The sequence below is a fragment of the Jaculus jaculus genome, chromosome 5, assembly GCF_020740685.1.
Source record: "Jaculus jaculus isolate mJacJac1 chromosome 5, mJacJac1.mat.Y.cur, whole genome shotgun sequence".
Classification (NCBI taxonomy): Eukaryota; Metazoa; Chordata; class Mammalia; order Rodentia; family Dipodidae; genus Jaculus; species Jaculus jaculus.
In genome coordinates, this window is record NC_059106.1 from 156,934,146 (window position 1) to 156,957,412 (window position 23,267).

The 23,267-nt window shown below is 46.0% G+C and overlaps 2 protein-coding genes and 1 pseudogene across 14 annotated transcripts in view; 1 reads left to right on the forward strand and 2 right to left on the reverse strand.

The window, feature by feature from the left end:
- Positions 1 to 2,976: 2,976 nt before the first annotated feature.
- On the reverse strand, positions 2,977 to 13,228 carry Cfap298 (cilia and flagella associated protein 298). Of its 2 annotated transcripts, XM_004654441.2 has the most exons (7): positions 12,973 to 13,228; positions 10,116 to 10,283; positions 7,164 to 7,231; positions 5,129 to 5,287; positions 4,234 to 4,365; positions 3,497 to 3,592; positions 2,977 to 3,262 (listed from the first exon to the last, which is right to left on the reverse strand). In XM_004654441.2, exons 1-7 carry the CDS (start codon positions 13,109 to 13,111, stop codon positions 3,152 to 3,154), a joined length of 873 nt encoding a protein of 290 aa, XP_004654498.2. In that variant the 5' UTR covers positions 13,112 to 13,228; the 3' UTR covers positions 2,977 to 3,151. The 2 variants fall into 2 exon arrangements, with proteins under 2 accessions (XP_004654498.2, XP_045005899.1); XM_045149964.1 differs by lacking the exons at positions 7,164 to 7,231; positions 12,973 to 13,228 and having other exon boundaries at positions 10,116 to 10,193.
- Positions 13,229 to 17,973: 4,745 nt separating this feature from the next.
- Positions 17,974 to 18,073, forward strand: LOC123461191 (annotated as a pseudogene).
- Positions 18,074 to 19,628: 1,555 nt separating this feature from the next.
- The window catches only part of Synj1 (synaptojanin 1), a 94,941-nt gene continuing 91,302 nt past the window's right edge, over positions 19,629 to 23,267 (reverse strand). For 7 of the 12 annotated variants that reach the window (XM_045149332.1, XM_045149335.1, XM_045149339.1 and 4 more), the window contains one exon: positions 19,629 to 22,612. In XM_045149332.1, the coding sequence (XP_045005267.1) occupies positions 21,815 to 22,612 (798 nt within the window). In that variant the 3' untranslated portion in view covers positions 19,629 to 21,814. The remainder of the gene's footprint in view (positions 22,613 to 23,267) is intronic. The other 5 variants (XM_045149343.1, XM_045149342.1, XM_045149344.1 and 2 more) reach the window with 1 other exon arrangement.

Here is a 23,267-nt window from a genome sequence, read left to right on the forward strand (position 1 = left end):
CCAGCCTGGCCTACACGAGACCCTTGTCTCAAAACAAGACACTAGAGATGTTACCTCCGCACTTGGTTTCTTCATAAAACAAAGTGGTGGTGTCAGCTGATGTAAGGAATACTAGGAACAGTGTTTTTTAGTGATGTGGCCCTGTGCCTAGCTTTATTAAAATTCTACTGGGAACCACAAATCAGTGCTGGGCAGTTGAACCTTCTGGCCTTTGGTTTTCTAACTTGTGAAGTGGCAACAGTGGTTTCTTCGGAATTCGGCCATCGTGAAAATGAAATGGTAAGGCAACGCAGCGTGCTTGGCTGCCAGGACCTCGAGGGGTGCCAACGGCCATTGTTACGTCTGTCAGGAATTTTTTCTGGACACCCACACCTCTCTTTGAACTCTCAGCAACGCGGAGTGGTGACTCCCGAGGGTGCTGTGAAGAGAGGAGCGCGCTGGCCTAGCATCCCCTCTCTGAAGGGGTGATTGCTGAGGCTTTGGGTAGGAATTCAGCAGGGTTGAGACTCCTCTCAGGGTTACAGTGCCTCAAGCATGTGACACTTGGTTTTAAGCTCAAATACACATTCATTGCAGCACAGGAACCAAGGGACAAGAGGCTTCAACAGAGACTGCTGGGTGGGTGCTGTTGAAGCTATTTTAGGGTGTCCGATGTTGTCAGCGGCATTCCTGCTCTCTAAGAAATAACCAAATGACAGGATAAGTTATGCCAAAGATCCGAACCACAGACCCAGTTGGGAACCATCCACATAACAGCCACTTGGTTTACTTTTGTAATGATCCAAAGATGGACAGGATTCAAGAGAGGGACAAGAGAAGTTCTGGCATGTTCTAAGTAGGGTCTGCTGGGGAAGTCCTGAGGCTCTACCTTCACTAGCCACCCACAGGACCTTGGATGAGTGAGAGGGTGGATGTGAACTGAACTCACACACAGTGCCGTGGGCCCAGAGTGGGCCCCAGGGCCGGCCTGCCTCCCTTTCTTTATGGATAACTTTGAGAGTCCTGACCCTCCAGTGAGCGGCTGTCCTTGAGCCTGGGGTGGGAGTAAGGGGTGGAGTAAGGCAGAGACTGGCAACAGAGGACTTGTCCTTGTATGAAGTGTCCCACAGCGGGCAGTGTGATGCTGGTCATCTTGTATCTACTAATCCCCCCTCCCCCACGAGAAGTGAGTTGTGAGTCTCTGGTTGGTAAGCTCTGCTCTGCCGTCACTTGCCAAGGCCACTGAGAGCACCCATGTCCCAGGGAGTCAATACAAACTCCCGGAGATGGGACAACAGCGGCTTGTCAGAGGATCTGCTGTGGTCCCTTGCCTCGTCTCTGTCATGCAGTTCTGAGGATGAGTCTTACGCACTGGAACTAAATGCTGGCAAAGACAGAATGCTGCCGAAAATCAAAAGTCCTTGTGGTACTGTCACCCAAGCCCAAAAACATTTTAAGGGACACTCAAAAGCAAAAGAGGAAAAAAAGAGGCAAATTTGGAAGCCGGGCATGGTGGTGCACGCCTTTAATCCCAGTAATGGGGAGGCAGAGGTAGGAGGATCGCTGAGAGTTTGAGGCCATCCTGAGACGGCACAGTGAATTCCAGGTCAGAGACCTTACCTTGAAAAACTAAAAACAAAACAAAACAAAAAGATGGAAATTTGGGCTTATACCATTTGATAATCAACCATAAAAGAAGGCATGGCCATGAAGCACAGCCAGCTACATTCCACCTCGGTAAAATTCTGGAGGCATCTAAGTCCTTATACCTCGCAGCAGCAACCAGAGCAGCTTGGTGAGGCTGGGCAGCGGAGGGAAGGGGAGGGGAGGAGGTCGAAGGCTCTATGAGAAGCTACACAGCGTGGGGCTCACTCTGATAGCCTCTGCTAGCCCTCCTCGAGGTGGAGACATTAGACAAATCTTGCTGCCATGACCTAATGTACTCTTTGACCATGGAGACAAGTAGAGGGGCAAGAGGCCAGCCCCAATAAGGGCCTAGGGGTAGGATGCTGGCTCCAGGAAAGGTGGTCTTTGAGCGAGTGCAGTCTGTTCACAGGCCACCTGTACTGGCTCCACAGCCCCTGTTGTGGCCCTGATGGGGAGCTCAGCACTCAGGCAGGACGGGCAGTGGCACAGGAAGTCCAGGCAGGGACTGTCCTTGTACTTCCTTTATAACAGGGAGCATGCGGTTTCCTCTAACTAGGGGATGGCATCCTGGAAGCCAAGGTCAAGCGCAAGTGCATTTTGCTGTCGGTGGCCAAGAGGTACTTCATGGGCTGAAGGTCTGGGTTTATAGGGTTTGAGTGATTTATGGGGTTATGAAATTTAAAAAGCAAAGGATGAAGCTGGGTGTGGTGGCGCACGCCTTTAATCCCAGCACTCAGGAGGCAGAGGTAGGAGGATCGCCGTGAGTTCGAGGCCACCCTGAGACTCCATAGTGAATTCCAGGTCAGCCTGGGCTAGAGTGAGACCCTACCTCCAAAAACCAAAAAAAAAAAAAAAAAAAAAGCAAGGCAAAGGATGACAAATGAGCCAGCGCCTCCTGCAGATGCTCAGTTAATGGCAGCTGCCAAAGCCAGCACCACCTGCCCCAGGAGTGGGGGTTAAACCTTGGCACAGGGAAAGCAGGATGCTGAGCCTGGGGTCAGCCTGGTCAGCCCCAGAGACAGCCACCCTGCGCCAGGGTCAGAACGTAACTACGGAGACCTCGCAGCAGGTCGACTGCAGGGCTCAGAGGTGGGAGCCAGCGCAGGCGGTGGCTGGCGGCCTCTAGTGGCCGCTGACAGCCAAGTTCCGTGTGGGAGGTGGAAGTTGCTCCCTCGCGGTGAAGAAGTGGTACTTTCAGATTCCCTCCCAAACATCAGCTGTGAGAATATGAGACAAAGACATGAGGAAGAAAAAAAAAAAAAAAAAAAAGGTCACAATTACATCTGCTATGGCTTTGGTACTCTATCAGAGAAAATTCTGAGATCCCAGTTAGTTGACCTGAACCAGGAATAATTTACACATTTTATTTTGTGAACATATTTAGTAAGTTCTAAAATCTCGAATAACTTTTTTTTGAAAAATTAAGACTAAAACTAGGAAAATACAAATTTCAGCATCTTTGATAGCAGGTGGCGAGTCCTTTGTGTGACTTCACTTTGCCGTCTGGCGGCTTTGCCAACCAGCTTCACCTGGGTCTCCACTTGATGTCCTTTACCCCATGAAAATGTCTTTTCAAAGCAGTGTTGTCTGCCCACGGAGAATTTAAACAGGAGTCGTCATCATTCTCTTCCAGTTTCTGGAAATAAATACGCCTTACTCAGGACGGCGTTTCAGGAAAGGGTGTTGCCCACAGACTGAAGGAAGAACATCGCCCCCCTCCCGCAGCCGACCCCTTCGGAGCTGAAAGCTGGGCAACAGCACGGGCGACGTGAGAGCTCTGGACGCCCCGGCCCCTGGGTGCGGTGCAGGATGCAGGCTGGGCACCAGCTCTGCTGCCCACCTGCCCAACTGCCCACCTCCCGACAGCTACCTTGAGCTCCTCCTGCCGGCGGTGGTAGAACAGCATCAGCTGCTTGTGCTCCTCGTTGCTGATGATGGGCTCGCGCGCCGGCGGCCCCTGGCCCCTCTGCAAAGACAAGAGCAAGCGTGGGCCACAGCGCTGTGCTTTCAGGGACGATCCGGCGAGGAACAGCGGATGCTTTACAACTGCCTCTGCCAACATGGTGACCCAAAGTGAGTGTCATGGGACTTCCAGTGGATGGAAACGGAGGGGCCATCAACAGCCATTCCCAAGGAGGCCACACTGAGCCCAGGGGGGATAGGGGAACGCTCAGATTATACAGTAAGGACGTAAGAGCGCACAAAACCAAGGCACCTTGCAGGTGGGTGGCGCCACATGACACCCACGACCCTTCTCCCCATGTGCAGGGCACTGGCAGCTTGGGAAGCCCTCGTTTCGGGGCACAGCTGTATTTTTTCATTAAAGAGCAACTTCATTCAATCACAGTCCTGTTGCTCAGGTTGAAATTAACGTAGGACAAGCCTCCACTCCCCATGAGTTAAAACAAACACCAGATGTTGCCAATTAAGCCGTATTTTCTTCCAGGTTTTGTTGGCATGCGGAGAGGATTTTTTTTTTAACCTTAAACTGGAGCCAACAGGGTTAAAAGTATTCACACATGTAGTTTAAATCATTCATATCTTCTGTCAATTCCCATCAACCTGAAGGTAAGCGATACCGACACAAATGTTAAGAAAAACACTTACTTGCTGAAGCTTGACAATAATTTTGGTTTTTTCATTTTTCCCCACATAGTCTGCAAGCTTCTTGGTTCTTCTCAGCTGCTTGGCTGCCCACCACAGCTGTGCCTCTGATTCTTGAATGACACTGAGACCTGCCTGGAGACAACCACCCAGCCACAGAGACGGCTTTAAGTGTTGGGAATGACCACAGGCGTGTCCCATGCCAGCGCCCAGAGCCGGCTTGGCAGAGCTCCAGGCAGGGACAGTCTAGAGTCCTGCGCTCCCCAGATCCCACCTCACTCAGTCTTTGCTGTCTTCAGCATGGCCCCTGTTAACTTTCAGCTCGTACCCGGAGAATGGACTTCCAGCTCTGGGGAGTGGGAGCAGCGCATGTCATGGACACTGAGTCACCGTGCAAGGTCCCTCTGCGCTCCATGGAGAACACAGGGACCCTGCTGGGTTTGCACAAAGGCAGTGGGGGGCTGCCGGCCGCTGCACACTCTGCTCACTCAAGGCGACTTAGTGGAACATACGCTGTCTACAAGGATAGGAATGAGTGGAAAAATCAGAGCAAAATGGAACGTAAGAGAGCAGGGCATACAAAACTCCAGGGAAAGGACCAATCTGTCTGGGCTTCTCAGAAAGCAGCATGAATTGATTGGGCTTCTTGCTTCTCAGCAGCTAAAGTAGACAGGAATGTGTGGTCACTTCTAGTGGGCAGCTGGCAAACTTCCTCTCCTTCCCTAGCTGCGGGCACTGAGGAGCACTGTCCCAGGGTCCTGGCCAATCTCACAGCTCAGCTCTGAAGCGTGGCAAAGCACAGACAGAAAACATGCCAAACAAGCCATGGCCTCAGAGCATCAACACTAAAGCTTTGGGGGGATGCAAATCCTCTCTAGGGTGTCCAAGGGCCGCATACCTGAGTTCCTGATAGCTCTTCTTTATTTTCAAATTCCATCCGGATGGGATCGTATGGTGGCAACCCCATGGGATAGACAATCATCACTGCACCTCGAAGCTGGTCCAGGGCATCTTTCACCATCTCCATAGTAACACAGATACCGGCTTCCACTTGTTTCTGAAAGTGGATGAGGCAACATGATTGGTTTTATGAACTCACTAAGCTTTCATAGAAGACCTTTGCCAGACACAGTGGCACAACCAAAAAGAGTCACACAGTTCTTGCTCCAGAGACTGTGGTCTACTTCAGGACCCAGCCCAGCACACCACGGCTGTGCAAGGAGCTGACAGTGAGCAGCGCCAGAGAGAAGCTCACGGCACACACCCAAAGCTAGTGGCACAGATGGGCAAGATGGCAGCTCCATGCGGCCCGAGACCCAAGGGGCGGGAACGGTAGAGATGGGGCAGTCTGCTTCAGGACAAGCAGGGGCACAGACGGGCTCAAAGTGACATCGAGTATGACCTGTATAGGACCACGACGCTGCTGGTTCTGTGAATGGAAGCAGAAACACCCATAGGAGTTGCTTCTTCTGAGGTGTAGAGTTCAGAGGGAGGAGGATGAGGAAAACAATGAACTCAGTGTAGAAAAGCTGAGTTTTAAGTGTGGGCTGGAAATTGTTTCCAAGTTGGGACAGAGAACAGCAGTCTTGTGGAGGAGGGATCTGCAAAGGGATGGAAATGCCTTGGACAGAATATAAAATGCCGAGGGAGAAGGGGCTGAGAACAAGGGACTGTGGTAAGCATACTGGCAAGGGGAAGGAGGGGCGTGCAGGGTAGGACAGACCGCCACGTGGACAGATGGGGCAGAACAATGCTGGGACACTGTTACTTCCCATGTCCCGAGATGTGCTGGGGTGACGGGACGAGGAGGAACGTACTTTGGCCATATGTATCTTGGATACAAAGGATGGAAACGAGGCAAGCTATTCCAGAAGGTCACTGTGAATTCAAAGCATGGTTTTAGGCTACGTAGTTGAGTGCCGGGTCAACCAAGGTTATAGAACAAGTCTCAAAAAAAAAAAAAAAACAAAAAAACAAAAAACCAGTAAATAAATAAAAGTATTCTTAAAAAAACATTAGGTAAAATCTTAAAAGAGTTTGGGAAATGTTTAGAAAAAAGTTTTTTCGGAGTTAGTTGGGAGGAGTGGAAGAAAATGCCATTATGCCAAAAAGACTTGCAGATATGGGTGGTAACACTCAAGTCACCGTGACTAGCAAAAACACCAACTGTCTAAACATCCTTGACCGCTCTTCCTCCAGGTGCACGTTATTTTCCTAGCTCTGGAATTAGTCATGCTCTTCATCCCATGAAAGTTTTTATATAAACACCGAAGACAATTCTAAAAACCACTTCATAGTAAACACATACAATGTCAACCATGTACCTAGAGGGCTACTTTATGACCACGGTAGTCAAATTTCCCCTACTTGGAATGTACGTTCAAAAAGGTAAAAGAAGGGCTGGAGAGATGGCTTAGCGGTTAAGCACTTGCCTGTGAAGCCTAAGGACCCTGGTTCAAGGCTCGGTTCCCCAGGTCCCACGTTAGCCAGATGCACAAGGGGGCGCACGCGTCTGGAGTTCGTTTGCAGAGACTGGAAGCCCTGGCGCGCCCATTCTCTCTCTCTCCCTCTATCTGTCTTTCTCTCTGTGTCTGTCGCTCTCAAATAAATAAATAAATAAATAAATAAATAAATAAATAAATGGTAAAAGAACTCAAGTCAGCAGGCATCAGTTCACGTGTGCTGCACGCGAGCCGGCAGTTACAGGAGCCATCACGGACTGTTTGCCTGAGAGGAACTGGGGGGATTTTGAACAACTGTCACAGTTGTAAAAAGGGAAATCTAGGGCCCGCCCCAAACATGCTTGCTTCCTTTGTCACTGGAAGGCCCAGATAGGGAAAATGAGTGAGAGAGGGAGAGGGAGAGTGGGAGCAAGGGAGGAGGAGAGCAAAGGGCAGGGGAGGAGCCTTGGAGCATCCCGTTCAGAAGCTGACCTGAGAGATTATTGCTTTGGCTTCTTCTACAGTCTTCTTTAAAACCTGCTGCATTTTTGCATTCGGGGCTATAAGAAATAAAACAGAAGAGGAAAGAGACAACATCAAATGCAGAGCCTCCTTCAAACTCCTCTGAACTCTCTTAAGCCCTTCTGTCTGAGCCAGGGAATGTATTAAATGAGTGTGCAAGTCCAGGATCTACAGGAGGGATATAGAAGTCTGGCTGTGGAGGCCTCAGCATTCTTTTTTTTTTTTTCGAGGTAGGGTCTCATTAGCTCAAGCTGACCTGGAATTCTCTATGTAGTCTCAGGGTGGCCTCGAACTCACAGCGATCCTCCTACCTCTGCCTCCCGAGTGCTGGGATTAAAGGCGTGCACCACCACGCCCGGCTCAGCATTCTTTATGCAACTGGGCAAAGGCTACAAAAGCCAGCAGTAAACGTCACTGGATAGACAGGCATCAAATGTGCTCTGCAAGGAGTCAGATAATGAAACTATTTTAGGTTTCTCAGGCTACAGAGCAGATACTCAACTTGCCACCACAGCTACAAAAGCAGATGCAGATAAATGACGTGGCAGCTACATGCCAATAAAATCATGTATGTATGTATGTATGCATGCATGCATGCATGTATGTATGTGTATATATGTATGTGTACAGGCTCTTCCTATGTAGCCAGGCTGGACTGGAACATCCAATCCTCCTGTGTACTGGGATTACATGTGTGCCCGGCAAAACTTCATTTGTCCAAAACCTGGCTGAATTTTGTACATGGTCCATAAGTTTGTTAATCCTTAGTCAAGAAGGGGGAAAGTATAACTTGCAAGTTTAAAAGCAAACACAATGGACACTAAATCCCCAAATCTAGGGAACATGAGACAGGTCCAAATCATATGTTTTTAATAAGTAAAAGTATTAACTAGACAATGAGAATATTAGAAATAAAAAAATGTTCTAGAAAAGAAATGGCTAATTTAAGAACATACTGGGACTGTGGAGAAGGCTCACATCTAAAAGTGCTTGCCATACAAGCATGAGGGCTTGAGACCATCTGGGTTAGATTTCCAGAACCTATGTAAAAAGATGCTGGGGCCATGTATGCCTGTAACCCCAGTCTTACAGGGAGCCCAGATAGGAAAACTGCAGAGGTTTCTTGGTTAGTCTGAGGAGAAGGGCAGCCTGGGTTCAGTGAGACTCTGCAGACCCAATGTTGTCCTCTGTGCACCTAGGGCATGTGCCTCTGTACAAACACATGTATACATAACACACATATCACACTGTACACACTAGGCACATACATGTCATAAAAGAACATACTGACTTAAAGATGAAAAATAAACTAACCAACTTGTTCGAAGAGAATGTTTTTTCTTACTGATGTAATTCCTTCAAAAAAACAAAGAATCTCTCCAGATCAACAATGAGATTAGCTATAAAAAGATGTATGTGGAAGACAACTGGGCATTTCCCAGGTTAAAATTAAAAGGAAATAACAGCCAGACGTGGTGGCGCACACCTTTAATCCCAGCACTTGAGAGGCAGAGGTAGGAGGATTGTTGTGAGTTCAAGGCCACCCTGAGACTACATAGTGAATTCTTGGTTAGCATAAGCTAGCATGAGACCCTACCTCCAAAAACCAAAAAAAGAAAAAAATAATCATAGGAATTCACATTACTCTCTATATATACTGCGGCAGTAACTCTCAAGTGTCAAACTTAACTGGATCTAGACTCACCTAGGAGACAAGTCTCTGGGCAAGTGTGTGAAGGAGGTTCTACATCAGGTTGGTTTGAAGTGGGAGGACCTACTCTAGCTGTGGGCAGCTCCATTCCATGGGCTGCGGTCCTGAAGAAAAGACCAGAGTAAGACGAACACTGGCCTTCGCCTCTCTCTGCTCTCTGACTACAGACTGAACGTGACCAGCTGCTTCGTGCTGCGGCCACACTGCCTTCTCCACCATGCTGGACTGTATTCCCTCCACATCCATCCCTCCTCTAAATTGCTTCTTGTCAGGTATTGGGCCATAGCAACAAGAAAAGTAACTAACACATACATACATACATACATACATACATACATCTCATACAGGCTATATAAAATACTGGTTTATATTTCTTCTGGTCTTAACAATGTTTTAGGCACATAGTAGATACTCAGGTGTTTGGTAAATGTTCAGTTATAGTTTTTTATATGTAGTTTTTAAAGCTGGGTGTGGTAGCACATACACACATAATTCTAGCACTTGGCAGGCTAAGGGAGAGCATGAATGGGCCTACAATAAAATGGAGTTTTAAAATTTAAAAAGGGACAAGCAATATGATGGAGAATGGAATTTCAAAGGAGAAAGTGGGGGGGGGATTAACACAGGATTTTTTTATAATCACGGAAAATGCTAATAAAAATTTAAAAAAAACAGGCAAAAAAATTATAAATAAATAAAAAAGGACAAGCTAGGAAAGGACCCTTTTCCTTTCTGAATCCTCACAAACAGCCATCTAGTGACAGGGTGACTTCCTCAGCGCACCGAAGGCAGGCCCCTGAGTTAAGTGCTGACATGAATGCCCTTTTCCCACTCAGCACTTTGAAATCAACCCCCAAATATGCAAATATTAACACCAATGAGCTTCCAATCCGTTAAGGACAAGATGCTAAAAATGATCAGATGGGGCTGCTTGAAACTACTAGCGCTCATCCATCGGTACCTACACAAACAGCAACTCTGTACCCATCTAATGTGCTTATGAGGCAGGGGCTGCTTGACAAGAGCAAGCAGGCACAGGCTCCTCATCCCTCTCATCCATCCAGGTGATTAGTTTTACCACAAGAAATTTCACAATGCAGTCTTTCCTAAGTTTGTTCAGAAATGATGAGGCTGCATTTTGTAACGAAAAGAGCGTCTTCGTGCTTACTGGCACACGCAGGCACACACACAGGAAAGAGAGGCTGGGTTACCGTGGCCATTCCTTCGTCCAATCTCATCCTTTTTAAAAACTGAGCCTCCACTAGGTATGCATTTTTCTCCCCATTCATCCCGTAACTTCAGCTCCTCGATCTGCTCCTCGGTCAGTCCTTGCATGTTAGGAGGGAGAAATATGCCATGTTCCGCCAGTTCTTCCATTTCTAAAATACAAGGGAAAGTCAGACAGTATTGCCTCACAATCACAACACCTAGACTTCACAGGAATGCAACAGTCCTGACAGGGAGTCGGGTCTGGCCCAGTTGGCTCAGTATTTTATTTAACACATACCACTAGCTATGTGCCAGACCTGCCCCTGATCATAGACAAAACCACAGTTCGTCTTCAGGGAGTGAAAGCTGAGAGATTCAGAAACCATCCCTCCATCGCAGGAGGTCTGGCTGCTGAGTCTACTCTGCCTGGAACTCAGGAGTTATAGAATAAACACCCACGACCTCAACATCACCTTGTGAGGCATTCAAGGCAGTCTGTTAACCTCCCCATCTTCCTCAACTTACAGCTGTCTTCTGAAGCTTGTTGACATCCCACGTATAAAGAAAACATTGGGACTGGAAGGATGGCTTAGTGGTTAAGGTGTTTGCCTGCAAAGCCAAAAGACCCAGGTTCGATTCCCCAGGACCCACTTTAGCCAGCCGAACAAGGGGGTACACGCGTCTGGAGTTTGTTTGCAGTGGCTGGAGGCCCTGGTGCACCCATTCTCTCTCTCTCCCCCCCCCGTCAAATAAATAAATAAATAAGAGAAAACTTTGTATGAACTATTAGAAATGATTTAGATAAATGGGGAGCATTTAAGGCAATGTATACCCCTCAACTGTAAGACAGTAACTCTAAGACAGTGTATATGGCCTTGGTTTTCTGCTGCTATAGTCACTATTTAAATGCATGGCTTCGTCCTATTTTATATGTATTTACCTCCTCCCAACCCCCTCGACCAGTCTACATTTAAACCTGGCAATATTGCCTGCCTTCCTCTCTCCCTTCTTGCGGCTCTTCTTCCCTGCCTGTGAGGGAGGCACATGGACTAGAGGGTCCCATAGCGCTGGGAAGACACCACAAAACCCCTAACAGTACTATGGAAGAAAATGGTGTAACTGAATGGGTCGCTTACTGCTTCTTCATTCTTCTAGACTGAACACTTGGTAGGACAAAGGACTGGCCTGAACCTTGTCTAAGGCTGAACACCAGCACCCGCCGAGTCCCAGTGCACAATTACAACTGTACAATGTACCAGTGGGTTCTCAGTTCACCGGCATGGCTCTCACTTACAATGTTAAAGACATCACTGAGTTCCTTTTCTCCTCAAACACTGTGATTTTAAAGTGACATTTAATGGGGAGGTACTATGATGGAGAATGGAATTTCAAAGGGGAAAGTGTGGGAGGGGAGGGAGGGAACTACCATTGGGTATTTTTTTATAATCATGGAAAATGCTAATAAAAATTAAAAAAATAATAAAGTGACATTTAATCTTGAGCCTGTGTTGGAAGAAGCAGTTACATTTAATTCAGAAAATATGTGTGCTCCATGAGCGGACCATGTCCCTTAGGAAGGCCTCCATGGTGCAAAAATAATTTACTGCTTTAATAGACATATGAACTTGTTTTACACAGTTGTCACCTATGTAAAGAGCTAGTGAATCACTCAACCCGTAGAACACACCTGCAGCAGAAATACTGAGTGGCGCTACGTGTTCTAAGGAAGTAACTAACGTGGGGTTTTAAAGTCATAGTAACTTAAATAGAATAAAAGGAAAAGCTCAGTTCCTTGGTTACATTAGCCACATTTCAAATGCTCAATAATTACACGTGGCTAGTGGACGCAGACTGGACAGCACAAACAGGGATGGAGGCGAGATTTCCATTCCACTTTCGGTGATTCAGAGTGTGACTGATGACCAACTGTTAACAGGGGAGGGGCCCTGTTTCCAAGGAGACAGAAAACAACACATCTTTCTACTTATGAAGAACTTTCCCAAAGCCACGGATTCACGGCGGAAAACTCTTTGCCAAGTCTAAAAACAGGGCTTTCACCTTTTGTCAACCCATCCATCCACCCACCCCTAGCTATCATTCAACCCCACATATGTAATTCCACGACACCAGCCGGATCTTTCGGTTCCCTCCTTTAAAAAAAAAAAAAAAATCTTTATTTATTTCTTTGACAGAGAAAGAGGGGGGAGAGAGAGAGTGAGAGAGAGAAATATGGGCGCGCCAGGGCCTCCAGCCACTGCAAACGAACTCCAGGCACATGAACCCCCTTGTGCATCTGGCTAACGTGGGACCTGGGGAATCGAACCTGGGTCCTCTGATTTTGCAAGCAAACGCCTTAACCGCTAAGTCATCCCTCCAGCCCGGTTCCCTCCTTTTGACTAAGTCCACTGTCCACTCTGTTATTAGCACCCCAAAATCCTGGCTCCAGAGACTCACACTGGTTTCTCCGGTTGAAGGTCTTTTTTCTTTATTAAACGTTTAAAATTTTATTTATTAACGAGAGAGGCAAATAAGAGAACGGGCGCACCAGGACCTCCAGCCACTGCAAACAAACTCCAGACGCATGCGCCCCCTTGTGCAGCTGGCTTACGTGGGTCCTGGGGGATAGAACCTGGGTCCTTAGGCTTCGCAGGCAAACGCCTTAACCGCTGGGCCATCTCTCCAGTCCCCACGCCCTCCGCATTTCATTTTTTTTTTCTTTTTTTCTAAATCCTTGGCACTCCATCCATCCTCCTCCCTCCCACCAGCTACTGAAAATCCTTGCCCCCGGCCTGCCCGAGAGCCTCGTACAACGTCAGGCAGGATCACCCCGTTTCCGCAAGCCTGGCGGGGGGGCCTCACCTGAGCAGAGCCGCTGCACCTTGAGCCGCCCGTTGTAGACCCGGGTCACCCGCACCGTGAGCTCCTCCAGCTCGGCGCTCCCGAGCGTCTGCAGCAGGAACTGGCTCTCGTCGCCTCTCTTCACATGCAGGAGAACCATGGCGTCCCCGAGGGTCCCCCCGCCGCGGCGTCGGGCCCGCAAGGGACGGTGATACGAGGCCTGGAGGCCAACTGGGGGGCGACCCGCTAACCGCTGCCGACAGGCGGAACCTCGGGCTCGCGCGCCCCCGCGGGCCGGGGAGGGAGGGGAAAAAGAGCGGACCTCGCCCCCGGAAGTGGCTGTTGCCAGAAGCAACGGTGAAACACAAAGCCTGAGGAGCCGCTAGCTCAAGCCTGACGGGTGGGGAGCTTGCAGTGCTCCAACACTCGCGATCCCTTCTCCCCCCAGCAGCTGCTGGCCCGAGCCACGGGCCGCGCCGTCGTCGGAGAGCGACCCGGCCGGGTGTTCGCGGAGGGCCGCTGCCGGAAGTAGTTGCCCCGGAGTCCCGCTGCCGGAAGTAGCTGCTGCCCCGGAGTGAGTCCCGCTGCCGGAAGTAGCTGTTGCCCCGGAAACTCAAACACAAGCTCAGCGGCTCTTGTGGTTGTGTGGACCCGAGGTGCTAGACCAGGAGATAAGCCGGCTAAGGGTGGGGGGTTGCTAAGTCGTTGCTAGGCCGCAGCCTCTGTAAACCCAGGCGTTTCCGCCGTAGGCACGCTCTGCTTCCGGAAGTGCCTCCTCCGCGGCACTCAGTGGGAATTTTAAAAAATTTTATTATATTTATTTATTTGAGAGAGAGGAAGAGGGAGAGAGGATGAGTGCCTCGTGCCAGGGCCTCCAGCCATTGCAAACGAACTCCAGACGCATGCTCCACCTTGTGCATCTGGCTAACGTGGGTCCTGGAGAATCGAACCTGGGTCCTTTGGCTTTGCAGGCAAGCGCCTTAACTGCTAAGCCCTCTCTTTGGGAATTTCAAGCCGGCGAGCTCCGCGGCCGCATAGGTATTTAGTTCTCAGCAGCCTGGGCCAGGGCGATGGCCCGCACTTACTTCTGCTGCCTCGGATTCGCATGTTTAGGGACACTTAAGAGGCCCGCTGTCCCCTAAAATATTCCGGTCAGTCGTCGATTAAGGAGCACAGTAGCATGTCCAATCACCACGACTCCTCCCCTCCCCCCCCTCGGTGTTTACAGTTAGCTGTCAAAGAAGCAACAATAGCAAAGGCAAATTCAAATAGTCATAAAACCAGGACAGTTTTGTTGTGATGAGGTCATCTTACTAGATCTCTCCATGAAAATCTAGAGTAAACTTACCCTCTTCCAGAGAGAATGCTGTAGTGAGTTATTAGATTCCCCCATGTGTGAGCAACCTCCACTAGCAGGGTTCAAAATCTATATAATAAGGAAAGAACTACTAAGCCATCTCTCCAGCCTAAGGACCCAGGTTCGATTCTCCACATCCCATGCAAGCTGGATGCACATGGTGGTGTTATGGGGTCCGGTGTCGCACTAGTAAGACCATTGACTCACGGAATGTGAGGTAAAGTTTTGTTAGGTAAAAAATATAGAAAAGGGAAAAAAAGGATAGTCTGGTATGCTCCAAATTCTGAGTGAAAAGCTCTGAACTGTTCAGACTGTTAGTTTTTATAATAAAGAAACAGGATGGTAATTAAGCCATAAATTATAATTTACATGTGACAGTTACAGCCATAAAAGTAGAAAACAGAACTTGTAAATAGGTCTGTTGGTCAGGTACTGGCAGCGCCACCTGGGTTGTGAGGTAGGCCTATGACCAGGAGTCCCCCTCATTTTAAGGAGTTTGTTCAACAATGCAGGCCCCAGAAAATGCTATTCATCCCAGCAAAGCCTTTTGTTTACCTATTAGCAGAGCCTTCTGTTTGTCTGCCATCAACAGAGCCTCCTGACTTTCATGTTTCTCTAGGCTAGGTATAAAGAAATGTAGAGAAATATAACATTTTGCGCTCTTTACAGTGGCACATGTGTAGTGTGCAGTGGTTAGAGACCCTGGTGCCCCCTCCCCCGCTCTCTCTCACCTATAATAAATAAAAGATAATTTAAAAAAGGAAAGAACTTTTCAAATTTCAAAGGTCAACTTTAAAGTACACATGAACTGACAAGGGTGCAGACAAAGGCTTACTCATACGTGTTGATAGGCATGTAAATGGGCAGGCACTTAGGACAGCAACTTGGTAGTGATATGGGGACTTGGGGGTTTCTTGTATGCCAATGCACCAGTTAATTTGGGGTGATGCTGGTTCCTTATGAATTTGAAGAATGAAATCCACAGACTTGAGGATAAAGTTCAGAAAGATTTTATTATAGCTTAAAACTTCAGGACAGTGGCTGGTACATGCCTTTAATCCCAGCACTTGGGAGGCAGAGGTAGGAGGATCACCATGAGTTCAAGGCCACCCTGAGACTACATAGTGAATTCCAGGTCAGCCTGGGTTAGAGTGAAACCCTACCTTGAAAAAACAACTTCAGGAGGAGAGGCGCTTAAGCCTAGAACATGAGAAGGAAGCAAGGTGGAGCTCTTCTTGCCTACAGAGGCAAGAGGGGGTTTGAGAAGCCCAGATAGAAACTCAGTTCTGGGGTTTTAAAAATTATCTACCTACCTACCTACCTACCTATCATCTACCATCTATTTAATGAGACACACAGAAACAGAGAGTATGGGCAGGCCAGGGCCTCCAGCCGCTGCAAATGAACACCAGACACGTGCACTACCTACTGCATCTGGCTTACATGGGTACTGGGGGATTGAACCTGGTTCCACTGGCTTTTCCTTTAAGTGCCTTAACCACTGAGCTATCTCTAGCCCTGAACATTTCTTTAAATTTTTATTAGAGAGAGAGAAGGGAGAAGAGAGGAGCAAAAAAGAATGGGTATGCCAGGGCCTCCAGCCACAAATGAATTCCAGATGTGTGCGCCCCCTTGTGCATCTGGCTTATGTGGGTCCTGGGGAACCTGACCTGGCTCCTTTGGCTTTGCAGGCCAGTGCCTTTACTGCTAAGCCACCTCACCAGCCCCAGTTCTGGGTATTTTGATGGGAAGTGGCTACATGAGGAAGACCAGGTTTATAGATTTTTATGAGCCTGGTTTAGCCAGTTTACTCCTGATGCTGGATCCTAGGGTCAGGAATTTTGGAATTCTCTAGGGAGGGAGTGAAAGGACTGACTCTACAAGGGGCCAGATAAGGAAAGGCCAGATTCTTTTGACATTTCTGACCTGTAATAAAGTGTAATGAACTACATTTTCTCCTATAGGCCTAAGGACAATTTCTGCACTTAGCCAAAAGAAAACTATTTATTTTGGGTCCCTCACTCCTAAACTGCCCAGCCAGTTTGTGTCTCCTATCAGTAGTTTTGAAAAAGATTGAAGGAGGCTACCACTAGATGACCAAACGATTGCATTCCTGCATATTCAACGCACAGACATGCAAACTTACATTGACAGTTTTATTTGTAATAGCCTGTAACTGGAAACATTCCAGACATCTTTCAGGGGGTGAATGATTAAATGGACTGCAGTATGTCCCTACCACTGGATTGTACTTAGCAATAACAAGGAGAAAACTATTCACACCTTATATCCAAAAAGTCAATCCCAAGAGGTTAGTACATAGCATGTGGTACCGTGTACATGACATCTTTTGGGTTTTTTTGAAACATGGTTTCATATAGTCTATGCTGGTCTCATGAATGCCATGCAGCTAGAACTGGCCTTGAACTCCTGATTTTCCTGTTTCCACTTCCTCAATGCTTGGGATTACACTTGTGCATCATGACACCCAACTTGCATAAACTTCTTTTGAAAATATTTATGAGAGAGGTAGAGAGAAAGAATGGATGTGCGAGGCCTCTAGCCATTGCAACAAATTCCAGACACCCCTTGTACACCTGGCTTTACATGGGTACTAGGGAATCAAACCAGGGTCCTTTGGCTTTGCAGGTAAGCATTTAACCACTAAGCCATCTCTCCAGCCCTTGCATAAGCTTAATAATGAGTAGTTATTTCTGAAAATCCCTTACTCTTAACCACTGTCTGGAGAAATGAAAGCCTCATAGTTCAGTTTTTTCTGCATTCAGGTCTTTCAACTCTGACCAGAATCTTCCATCAAACTGCCCTCAGCACTTCAAAGCATCTCTAGGGCCAAGGTTTCAAATCCTTCCACATTTCTGCCACTGATCAGTTCCAAAAGGCCAAAAGCCATGGTCAGGTTTATAGCAGTAATGACCTTATTCCTTTGGTACCAATTTATTGTTGTACTTACCTTCTTGGTGCTGGGATAAAATGCCCAACCAAAAGCAGCTGATAGAAGGAAAAGTTTTATTTTGGCTTGAGGGGAAGTTTCATGATGGTATGAGCAGAGGCTGTACATCAGCTCCTTGCCAACAGCAGGTGGAAAACAGTAGCAGGAGAGTGAGCTGAACTCTGGAAAGTGAGAGCTGACTATAACCCCCCTAAGCTTGCCCCCAGAAACAGACCTCCAACAAGGCTCTACTTTCCAAGTTACCACCAAATGGGGACCAGACATTTAGAACACACAAGTTTATGGAGCACATCTGATTCACACTACAACAGAGGTTTAATCATCAATGCATAAAGCTATGGCAGGTATTTTACAGTTAAACCACCACAGAGATTGTTGAGTTAGTAAAAGGCCAATATATGAAAAAATATCCAACATCGGTACCTATTATGACAATGCAAATAAAAAGTACACTGAAGGGCTGGAGAGATGGAACAGCATCCTTAAAGGCACTTACTTGCAAAGCCTGCACCATGGTTCAATTCCCAAGCTACCCATGTAAGCCAGAGGCAAAAAGTGCTGAAAGTGTTTGGGGTTTGTTCATTTGCAGTTGCAAAAGGCCCTGGTGTACCCATACACATGCAAATAAAACAAATTTCAAAAGTACATTGAGATTCCATCACAGCCTAGTCAAAGTGGTTACCATTAAAACAGTGTTCCCTTTGGCAGAACATATACTAAAATTGGAATGATAGAGATTATCATGGCCCCAGAGCAAGGATGACATGTAAATTCATGAAGTGTTCAATTTTATTTGAGAGGAAGGGAGGGAGGGGGAAGAGAAAGATAATGGCATGCCAGGACCTACAGCTGCTGCAAACGAACTCCAGACACATGGGCCACTTTGTGCATCTGGCTTATGTGGGTCCTTGGGAATCAAACTGGTCCTTTGGCTTTGCAGGCAAGTGCCTTAACTGATAAGCCATCTCTCCAGCCCAGTGTTCAGTATTTTTAAGGAAAAGGTAAAAAATGGGATTAAAAATTAAAAAGTAAAAACCAAGAAGCCAATATGCAAAAAGGTATTTTTGAGCCTTAAATAAAAAGTTTAAAAAATGTACTAGCAGAGGACACAGTGGAGGTGTAATGGACCTTTAACCCAATCCTCTGCTATGGTTATAACCTTAAAAGAAATTATGATAAATACTGGTGAGGATACAAGAGAAAAAGCAGCCCTTGTACATCGCTGGTGGGGATATAAAATGGTACAGCGACTGAGGACATCAGGATGGGGGTTCCTCAAAAAACTAAAAATAGATCTACCCTATGACCTAGCTATTTTACTGTTGGGTATTACCCCCATAGGAATCTAAATAAGGCAGCACACCACAGATACTTACAGTAACTAAGATAAGGAATCAGCCTAGATAGCCACCAAGATTGATAAAGGATATGATGTCATCATCTATAGGGAAATGGATCCAATCGAGATCATCACATGTACTGAAATAAACTAGATTTAGATGGGGCAAATATCATGTGTTCTCTCTCATGTAGAACTTAAAACATATATATGTTATAACAGAAGACAGTGAACAGGGAGGGAGTAAGAAAAGGTAAAGAGGAGAAAGACAAAAAGCTGAAAGAATGAGGGTGGCAGTTACTACAGAGATTTGTAACTAGACAGTGTTGGGGTTAAGTGACTGCAGCATGCTCAACCCTAAATGGCTTATCTATACTAGCCTCAAGGCTCAGGGAACGAGCCAGAGGAAAAGGTGGGGCACTGTCCTCATAACATGGCAGTTGGGATGGCCTCTCAACACTTCATCATGGAAGGGGGAGGCACGTGAGGCTCTTGAGCACTTTGAGGACACAGTGATTTTCTTCATTGGTGTAGCTACAGACAAGCTGCCCATTCTACTGTAAGGAGCACTAACCCATCTCATTTGGCTGCCAGTCCCCCCATCTCCCTGGCAAAAGGCAAAGTGGGGCAACGACTACTGGGGCAACGGGGACCCACGGGTCAGGGATGAGAGAGGGTGATGGGGGTGAATATGATCAAAGCACATGCAATGCAAATATGAAGACGTCATAATGAAACCCACTATCATGTATAATCTATATGCCAGTAAAAAAAAAGAGAGAAGGCGGACTATTTGGTGGAGGAAGGGGACCAGCGTGAGAAGCAAATAAGCAAACCATTTGATACCCAGGGATGAAAATGTACTAATGAATCCTTTTATGTCATTTGCCAATGGAAAAAAAAAAAAAGAGCTAAGCCATTTTCCCCAAATACCATTAAATCTGCACATGTAAAGTACAAAGCAGATGGCTAAGAAAAATTCTTCCCTTTTAAGTGAAGTAGTCTACACAGTAAAGACAGATATATTTATTTCATATGACAGACAGCACATTTCACAGGGTATGTACAGAATGTATTCCACTGACTTTAATACTGTACTTCTATAAGGATACTTATAAATATTGTATGCCACATAAGCAATAAAATTCTTACATACATATAAACAGCAATCTACTATAGTGAACAAAAATCCACAAGGAGATTCGTAGTGTCTAATTTCTGCTCTGTTTCAACAGAACTGGTAAATACTTAATACACAGAATAATGGCTAGTTACTTGCAGCATACCTTGAAACTTCCTTTAACTTTGTGCATTTCCAGCATCTTGTCAAACATACTTTCCCTGACCAAGACTGAGCTGCAGCTGATATGTGTAGTTCAGGTAGTAGTTTATACCCAACAGGAAACACTGCTCACAGAATTGCAAGTTGCACTACTGAAGTTTACCTAACAATGAATTATTTTGCTAATGAACAGCAAATACCATATACACTAATCACACAGATGTTAAAGCCACAAATTTCAACAAGTTAATTCACATTCTGAAGCACACTGCTTATAGTAATACTGCTGCTTAAAATATACTACTGCTGAAATGATCAGAACTCCTAAAAAGCACAATATAAAACTCACAGGAGTTATTTCTAATAGCAAATCCTGGCTGTTCCCAGAGGATTGCTTTTATAAAGATAGTACTTTGATAACATTTGAGCATTTTTAAAAAGTGCTTTGTCCTAAGAGGTTGGCTTCATGTTGGAAGTGCAGCGCAGTATGCTGTGCTTTTGCACGTGCGGTGACCGCTGTCAGCCACGGACTTCTGTACGTCTCCCGATGCACATCCTTAACGGTCACGCATGGACACAGGCGTCTAGGTGCACACACATAACTCTTTTTATAGAAAAGGAACATTAAGTTTTAGTGGGTAAAGATGATTTTAACTTAAACTGACAACGCAAGTTGCTCAAGGAGTTTTCTGATTGATATTTAATGATATCAAAACACTATGTTCTGTAAAAATTCTGTATACTTCACAAAATTAAGAGCAGGATCACTAGCATACTGGCAGTGCAGGAGACAAAATCCATAGCTAATTTGAGGTATAGCCTCTAAAACATTAAAGCAGCATCATAGATGGTTGTGTAATAGCCTAAGTGGGACGGTACACACACTGGGTGTGCTCCTAATTCAAAGCACTCGGACAGCTGCTTTCCCTGCTAACAGCAAAGTTCCAGAGTAATAGCAGCATACAGACGTGTGGGGGAGAGGGGGTGGAGGGCAACACAAACCTTAGTGTCCAGAGAGACATTACATTTAGCTCTACTCTCTCCCACTGAATTCAGTGGTATGCGCCTTCCCTAACGTAAGGCCAGTACAGTTCTGAGAGGGCCAGTGAATCTGTCCACAAGACCTGCCACAAAATACACTGTCATCAAGTGGGAACCTGCCTCCAAGAGAAAAGCACGTGGAGGAGCAACCTGGAAGGAGTAGGGTGTGGGACAGTAGCAAACAGGGTCTGTAATAGGACCAGTCTACTTTGGGGTATAAGAATGAAACATCTGAAGTATGACCAGCAGCCGTCGTTTTGGAAATGACATTGAAACATGGAGCATAAGAATTTTTAGGTGAATTCTGATCAGACTTATATCCTAGGACTTAAGTTTTATGAACTTAAGTTCTGTAAATGTGTACGTGTGTGTGTATCTATATATACCCCTTTTTGTTAAAGCAATACTTTTCAAAACTGTTTCACCATGATGCTGGCAGCTCTTTGGTAAATACTCATGAACACCAGTTGTCAACAGTACAAAAGGGCTGGCAGTAATGACAGCTGAAAGTTGTGAGAGTTTTTGTGAGTTTTCAAAGACTGATAAGGAATTTCCAAGTAAGGTCTATTTTCTAAAATAGTTTTAAGCACTTTTTTTAAATGGCTACTGCTGTCTCCTATTCATCTGAAGTAAAAGACGCCCAAACTCCAGTTAAAATGAGAAAGATATTTTCTTATTTCCAATATACACATATTCCAACTTTGTACACATCAAATATTGGTACTTCATGAAGGTATCAGTGCATTTAACAATCACTTATTGCACATATTGAGTAACTAATGCCCAGCTTGTTTGGCTCTACCCTGCCAAAACAAACAAACAACAACAACAAAAAACCCAAAACAATAAAACCTTCTTTCTTGTCATATAACATTATCTTTCTGTAAAGTCCAGTGTGAGAGATGACTTAGACGTCAAGGTTGTGAAAGGATCTGCTGGAGAAGTGCCAGTGCTGGGCGGGAGGAGGGGGGCAGGAGGTGGAGGGGGTCTTCTAGACGGTAACACACAGAAAGACACGCGTGCGCCCTTATTCCAGTCCTCGTCCAGTGGACCTGGCTCATCACCTGGGAAGTCTAGACAAGCCGATTTGGACTTTCCTTTCACAGAAAAGTCCTCTTCTTCGTCAAAGGTTACCCATCCTTTAGGGTTGCTTGTTTTTACGGTAGACTGTCCCTGCACATCCAAACTGTCCTTAAAACCATCGAGCAAACATGAAGGCTTGCTTGTGTGCTGACCAAGGGGCATGAGAGGAGGAAAAGGACTGTTACAAGCAGGCTCTTCTTTGGAAAACCAAGAAGTTGCCTCTGATTCTTGGGGCTGGGCTCTGAATGGGTTTCCAGGAGCAGGAGTCCTGTCAGTAAAAGGGTTTGTGCTGGCCAAGCTAGTAAGAAATGGATTTGGAGAACTTCTCATACTTTCCTGTGATTTACTCCGCGCTGGAATTGGAGGCATGGTTGGCATGCAACTTGCAGAACTCAAAGTATTATTAACATTACTCTGTGTTGCAGAAGGCAACTGAATTAGCCTCTTTGGGTCTGGGGCTAGAATGGGCGGTGTCTGAACAGGTAGCGGAGCCTTTGAAACAGCAAGCAGATTAAGTGAGAGATCTTCAAATGGGTCACTCTTTAATGATGGCTCTTGTTTGAAACCAGAGACTCCATTTGTTTTTACCTGTAGAAGAACAAGAACACTGAACAATCTGTTTACATTCATTAATGCCTGCTTTCTTTCCTTTCTCAATTATTCTTCCTTTTCTTAGGCAACAATACATATTAAGAAATGAAAACTAACTATGTAGTTTGTTACTGTGATGTTTAACAAATAGGATGAAATAGCAAAAATCTTGTTAGGAATTTCTAACTAAATAAATCATTTTTATTAAATCCCCCCCAATATTTGATGGAACTTTTTTTATCCATGCAATGTTGAAATAGTAGGAAAAGAATTTCATAAAATGAACAAATTTTTTCTTTCTCAGTTCTCTTAAATTTTAACAGAAAGTTAAACACATAAGCTAAGAGCTTTTGCTAATTCTGTACTATAAACTTCCAACACCCTTCTATGAGGATATTTTCACTGTTTTAAATATATATATATATTTATATTATACATACATATATATATACATATATATATATATAATTTTTCTTCAGCCGGGCATGGTGTCACATGCCTTTAATCCCAGCACTTGAGAGGCAGAGGAAAGAGGAGTGCCTTGAGTTCGAGGCCACCCTGATACTACATAGTGAATTCCAAGTCAGCCTGGGCTAGAGAGAGACCCTGCTTCAAAACAAAATTTGAAACTGTTATTGTAGAAATGTAATTG

Coding starts and splice junctions, on each gene's coding strand:
- Cfap298 (XM_004654441.2), bottom strand. CDS start 13,111: ATGGTTCTCCTGCATGTGAAGAGAGGCGACGAGAGCCAGTTCCTGCTG. Junction 4,366..5,128: donor AAGAGCTATCAGGAACTCAG/GTATGCGGCCCT, acceptor GGTTGTCTCCAG/GCAGGTCTCAGTGTCATTCA. Junction 3,263..3,496: donor GCCGGCAGGAGGAGCTCAAG/GTAGCTGTCGGG, acceptor ATTTATTTCCAG/AAACTGGAAGAGAATGATGA.